Genomic DNA, 6801 nt, shown 5'->3' with positions numbered 1-6801 from the left:
CAAAACATCAACAATGAATTGACAGATTTGTTCCAAATTTTACATAATGAAATGAAATGAAATTGAGTTTAATTCCCTACTGTTCAGCTCCGACTAAGCTGATGAAGAGAACATTTATATACAAACTCGTTTGAACATCTGCTGTGACCGTGTAGTCATATCATTAAAATTCAAAATTTTTACATTTTATTGATAGACGACCAAGTCCAATCCCCCTTTAAATGACTAGTATGTCTATCATAGATAAAAAAAAGTTTAAATGCAAGCGACAACCAGGAAGAAAGAAAATACTATAAAAAAGGGAGGTAACTGTCATGATCATGATATTAGAGAAGTAGATCAGGAAGAAATGTGAATACATCCCGGTCTCACATTTATCACTTTATTTGATGGGGTCGCCCCAGAAACATTTTACTGTTTGAAACAGGCTAATTATGTATGTAATACTATTATAAACTGATATCCTAGTCTTGTACAACTAGTTTGTTCTCTGTAGTAAATTTCGCAGAGATGCAAATTTTCATTTTTTATGTATTATGTGATTGGCGATGACTCCCGAAATTCCACCCAATTCCTGGTTAGATATAAATATTAAGGCCACCTCAAGATTTCGTCAAGGTTTTGAGATGTAAACAGGACCAGCGCTAACCCGAACCCTAACCCCAACCCACAATTCTCGACAACAACCCTGTTTACATATCTTGACCATGACGAAATCTGCAGGTGGCCTTAATATTTAGATCTGACCCCAATTCCTGGATAGTCATGCCTGCGCAATTGCTTTAGTTATACGGGAGTTGCTACCCTGTTTAAAGTATTAGGTTTAGGGTTAGTATTTCCCAACATACTCATTTATATTAAGCCGCGATCATTGCAGACTCCGGAAATTCCCGAACCTCCCCAACCGGCCTACAATTAGTATCTCCCAAGTTATATACATAGTATTATCTAATGATCTTGAGTATGATGCCAGGCAGATAAATGAATGCGTTACTTGATCACGTTAAGCAAATCTGGAGATCATTTTAGACCTGATCAATATTTCGAACTGAATTTTCGGACAGGCTATTTGGGCTAAATATTAATATTTTATCGTTTAATTTTAAATCTAAACCCACTTCTATTCACAGGCACACTGTGGGTTCTGAGGCTACTCTTTTAATAAAAAAAACATATGGACTCGTTTAGTTGTTATTTTCCTGACAAAACAGAAATAAAATCTTCTTTAAACATGCAGGGTAACTGCCAAACAGAACATAGACACAACAAACGACACCGGAAAACATATGAATACAAAATGATTAGATGTATATAGGCTTATGCCTAGAACTGAAACATCAGTACTAGTCTTACACTTGACGTTTATTTGCAAGTAGAATGACAGGCCTGTGTGATATACAATAGGCCTATTAGATAATAAAAAGAGATATGCAAAATAAAATCAAAGATTTATACTAATAGTTACAGTTGGGGTTGTTGAAAAGCTCTCCTTGGGAGCATTACATAACAACGAAAAACAATAAGAAACGGGATTAAGATAATATGAAAACTGGAATCCAATAGATACGAAACTACGCAAGTTTCATGCGGCAGCAAACATGCGTAACTGTCCACCGAGTTAAACTGCGAGACCTGTTGGTAGAGACATCGGATGTTGTTTAGTACGATACTCTAAATGCGCAGTATCACAGCACCCACCCCACCCCAAACACATCCAGACTCCAACTATCGTATAATTTCGTCTTAAAAGAATGAATTATAAGAGACACCAATTCATGTTATATAAAAAAAACGACAGCAACGCATTCATTCCGAAATGTGTTTTATATAGAAAGTACATTCCTGCATGCAACTAGGAGCATAAAAAAATCCACGTTAACTGTCGGGAAAACAAGAGTCGTATAAACACTTTTTGTCTGACAAGAGGTGTGCGTAATACTGCAGTTGATATAGATCTTGAAAACGTATTTCGTACCTGGTGCGCCTTTAATGTCACTATTTCCGACGGCACGAATAGTATTAGCCTACCTATCATTTTATCTGGAGCAAGGAAAGAGAACTATCTTGGCTTCCTCTCTAAATCTGACATTACAGAAGCTGTAGACGATTGGATTGACTGCCGAGTTGAAAAAATATGATCTGAGAAATATATTATAGATTTTATACTCCGTATCACTCATTGACGTGACAAAATTCGTATCCAAGCGCTTCATCACTGATATAGTTAGGTAAGGGACGCAACTCACAATAAATACCATGGTAATGCCAACCAACATTAGAGTTGTCCTGTTCTTGATTTTTCGCGCCTTCATTCGCTTATTCAACTGAATACTTTGTCTCGCGGTGTATCTAGGCATGGCTTCTGAGTTTCCATCCGATTGAACCTCGCTGGTTTCCACCGCACTGTCTTCCATTACCTCGATGTTGGATACCTTGTTTACCTCAATAGCTCCAAAGGAAACAGACCTCGCGGTTTTCTTTTCTCCAGCTAGTTCCTTCTTCTTCTCGGCGCTTAATTTTTTGAAGCTGAAGCGGCTGTGGATGAAAATTTTCCGTCCAATCATAAGGTACATTGTTATCAATATGCATAGAGAAAACACGAAAATAAGGAACTGGGCACCAACCAAAACCTTGGGGTACCAAGTGTCCTGGTAGAAGTTATTAAAGGTACATTCCGACACTGTTACGTTTCGGCCATTATAGGGGAATTCATACTCGTGAATACCGTTCAGAATAATGGCTGGGACGGTTATTACGCTCCCAGCAAATAAGGCGCTCCCTACCATCAGTTTGGCACCATTTTCTGTAATTTGTCGAGAATACGGCTTGCAGACTTTGCGATAGCGGTCGATAGAAACACCTATAAGAATATATATTGATGAAAACACCGTGATATAGTTATTGAATCTAATTATCTTACACATAGCGTTATCAAGGAAAGTGTAAGAATGCACAATGTCGATGATCTCCCCTGACATACCGAATATGTTGTTCAGAACATCCACCACTGCTAAAGCGAGAATGAAGATACGTGTCGTACCCGTACGAAGCCGAACCGTGTAGACAGCAAGAACGATCGTATTGCCAACTAGTCCCATAATGATTAATAGTGCCATGTAAATTATGGTGGAGGCGAGTTTCTTGGTGTTGTCCCTCTCGATCATATTTAGAATCATCCATGGTTCCAGCTCAGTCAGACTTGTATTAACAGTTTCATTCGTCGACATCTACAATGATACAAAACAGGGTGTGAGAGAGCATCTAATTTTTAAAAAAATGCATTTGGGTTATGACAATCATCAGATAAATCGATTTTGTATTTCGTTTCGTTTAGATTGGGGTCTAACCAATCGTCAACAGTACTTCGTTCGTGTGGTATTATTTATTTCTATAGTAACGTTTGCAATGTGAGTCGGGGGGGGGGGGGTTGAGGGGTGGGGGTGCAGTGACGTTTCATCTACTGGTTTTCAATTTGCCACTTTAAAAGTTTCTTTTAGGTGAACGCCCGGTTGTATGTGTATGCGATGTACTTCACTCTTCCGTCCGGTCTGAACGTCTAGGCACACTTTCCTTGTAAATCCCGCAGGCCCCACCCCTAACTAGTGAGACACGGACTAGACAAATGCTCAATGTTCTTCTTAGCACACGCAGGGATTAGAACTCGGGCCAATCTGGTCGAGAGGTCAGTGTTCTGTCGCCTAACCATTCTGGTCCCCTAATTTAAAACGACTGTGCTTGATTTACGCTAATTTTAGTAGGCCTCCCATGTCATTTGTTAACAAACATGTTGAATGGTATGAGGCAGTCTAATATTGTTAACTGTTGTTTTAAAATACTAGATAGTTAGCTAAAAGGGTAATCTATTAAAGACCATTTAAACAGAACCATTACTAATAAAAGGCAATACAGGAAAGTCATATCAAAAGAAACGGGGATATTAACATCGCTGACAAAAGATTAGACACGCATTCATAAGGGACACATGAAATTTGTAACATGAAAATATTTAACGAAACGATTTTTGGTCAGGTGTTAATAAACAAAATTCAGAAACACGCTACATATCGATAGAAATTGGCACAACATTTTTTTTTATTTTTTAAATTGAAAAAAGGGCACCCATCCCGTAGCAATTACCAATAAACAGATTAATTATATTGATATAATGGGCTGGGGTCTGCTCACTAGTTTGGCATTTAATAGATACGCTCGTAAATATCTTAGTCCAGCACTTAATGGTCCTACACGCATTGAATCGATGCGCATTGAGCCAATAAGCGTCGTACCAATGACGTGAGGTCAATGTGCCTTATAATATACATCGATCTATGTCAATATTTAAGCACCATGATTAATTGTAATATTAATATTTTAGAATTCAAGAATTTCGTATATAATATATTTCTATTGAAGTTGGCTCTAAACTATAAAAAAAAAATAAGTACTCCTTTATTCCTTATGTTAACTCACGGCGAAGCGAAGCTGCGACGGAGTGAGATTTCTTGCCTTAGTGGCTTCGCTTCGCTACGCGTCAATAACCGGAAGGCGAAGCCACGAGGACAAGGAGTGGCGAAGGGGTACTTATCGGCGTCTATGCTAAACTAAGTACTTAAAATATTTCAGAAAACATCAAGCAACGCATAAAAGTATCAGAGTAGCTTGAAGAGTGAGTGACCCAGCTTAGTCTGTGTACAAATCCCTTCACAACGAACGAGGCTAAGTGATTTAAAACAATAAATAATAATAATAACGTTGCAGCTGCATGAGGCTCAATATAGTTTAAACAAAACTTACAATGCTATATTTGTGTCTCTCCTCGTCCAGAAGGTGAACCCCAAAAACTGTTATTACTCACAGAGTAAATAATTATTTGTATATGAAGTAAGCAAAAATCTAACTTGAAATTCACTCGTGTTCGTAATTGATATTTTCCTGGTTGCATTTCTAGATACAAATTTAAAGTGGCGTCTGTTGTTTATTGGAACATTCTTGTCTAAAAACAAAACTCATACTCAAGAACGATGTCCAAAACAAAAAATGCATGCGTTTATACGGTTACCCGACATACCCTTTATAAAAAAAAAAAATCAAATCGCCGAACCTAAATTTTTCATTTCATAGACCCTATAAATCGGTGTTGGCGTGGTTTCTGAAGACACTAAAATTTGTTTATTTTCAACAGTCCGAATCTTCATTATTTTCCAGTACCTTTCTCATCAATTAAGTTTAAAATGCTGGGAAATAAATAATAACCACTTTACGGTATTCAAAATGACATCACAAAGGGTTTATGAATACAAAATATTACGGGATATAAAATCACATGACAAAGGGTTTATGAATACAATACTTAGTATCGATGCAAGTTATTAAAATATTAATTTAGTAGTTCAGTTAGTTCTATCTGATCTTACCCCCGCAAAAACACAAAGTAGCCATAAACGCGGGTATTTTTTTTTTTTTTTTTTTGTGCCTTAGCTGAACAACTAAAAAACCCATAACTTATATCTTCCATTGCGGGTACAAGAAAGTGCGTGCGAGAAACGAAATGTAGATATGATTGTAACAAGATTTGGTGGAATCTGTCCGTGATAAATGGCCCGAAAAAGTTCGCAGGCGTAATTACATAAGAAATACTAAAATGGTAGGTTTTAACTTTGTGTCTCTATTAAAATTATTCAAGAATGATCGTGTATTTAAATAATTTGAATTTTAAGTGGTGATATAGCCTCTTTAAGACGTGTACAGTTTATAGTATATATTGTTACTGTATGTAGCGTGATCTTCCTAGTTTAAATACTTCCTTGTTAAAAACCAAATCAGAGAGAGAGAGAAAGAAGAGAGAGAGAGAGAGAGAGTCGGGGGGGGGGAGAGAGAGTGTTTTACATCGGCTCAAGACAATCTGGATCATAATGTATCTAACAACTACCTTATGGTAAACCTGTATAAAATAATTGTACGTAGAAGACGTTTTCAGTGGTAGGAAGGGGGTGGCTACCCCTGAGGTTTGACAGGCGACCCTCGTCCTTATCAGCAAAAGCATGAAATCGAAATTACGAGGCTTGATTCAATGGCAGGTATTATCGAAAAATCCAAAGACTAAAAACGGTCATTTTGTAAAATCGGACAAATGCCCGAAACGTAAAATGTTTTCATTCGCTCAAGAAACCTGAACACAATGGGTCACATTCGGTTGCAAAATTACAAGTTTGCGTCAAAGATGGAGGCTGTGCGCATATACCGGAGTCGAAATAACCGCTTAAAGCAACGATAATATCCACAATTATCCAGTTAGAAACGATAAGAAACTTGAACGGCAGAGATTAACGAACATTTCGTTTTCGAATTTCCCATTTTTGATATGTTTTGACTCTTACCTCATATAGAGAGCGGCAGAACAATCCTCAAAATTCTTCCACTAAACATCCAATTTCAGAACCTCCAAGACTGCGACAAATTTTACTGAATCCCACCTTACTAATAAGAAGGTAAATCTCTGGTGAACAAATCTCTGCAAGAATAGATCTTCGTGATCAAGATTGGAAAAACATCCCTCAAAGATAATCCAAAGAGCAACAAGACTTGATGAAGGTGTTCTATTGTTTAAATTTATTAATTTTAGAGTCACAACTTAATGTCGATGTATCATCATCGTGAATTCAAAGGTCAATATTGAACATCGTTTGATTTTGATGAGGAAAATGTCACCCTTTACTCGCTTTAGACGGACGTTGGACTCTCTTTGTAGTGTTTAGAAGATGCCCGTTTTTTGTTTATTTGAGGTTCCTGCCACGCCTTGAG

At 37.3% G+C, this 6801-nt stretch overlaps 1 protein-coding gene across 2 annotated transcripts; it reads right to left on the bottom strand.

Moving 5' to 3' along the window:
- Positions 1 to 1212: 1212 nt before the first annotated feature.
- Positions 1213 to 6582, bottom strand: LOC126829515 (cholecystokinin receptor type A). 2 transcript variants are annotated; one of them, XM_050559452.2, is made up of 2 exons: positions 6378 to 6582; positions 1213 to 3227 (listed from the first exon to the last, which is right to left on the bottom strand). In XM_050559452.2, exon 2 carries the CDS (start codon positions 3225 to 3227, stop codon positions 2037 to 2039), a length of 1191 nt encoding a protein of 396 aa, XP_050415409.1. In that variant the 5' UTR covers positions 6378 to 6582; the 3' UTR covers positions 1213 to 2036. The 2 variants fall into 2 exon arrangements, with proteins under 2 accessions (XP_050415409.1, XP_050415402.1); XM_050559445.2 differs by lacking the exon at positions 6378 to 6582 and adding an exon at positions 4795 to 4909 and having other exon boundaries at positions 1214 to 3227.
- Between the last annotated feature and the right edge of the window lie 219 nt (positions 6583 to 6801).

Source organism: Patella vulgata, chromosome 1 (genome assembly GCF_932274485.2).
Source record: "Patella vulgata chromosome 1, xgPatVulg1.2, whole genome shotgun sequence".
NCBI classification, from domain to species: Eukaryota; Metazoa; Mollusca; class Gastropoda; family Patellidae; genus Patella; species Patella vulgata.
The sequence above is the reverse complement of the archived record's forward strand: the minus strand, read 5'-3'. Positions and strand labels throughout refer to the sequence as shown.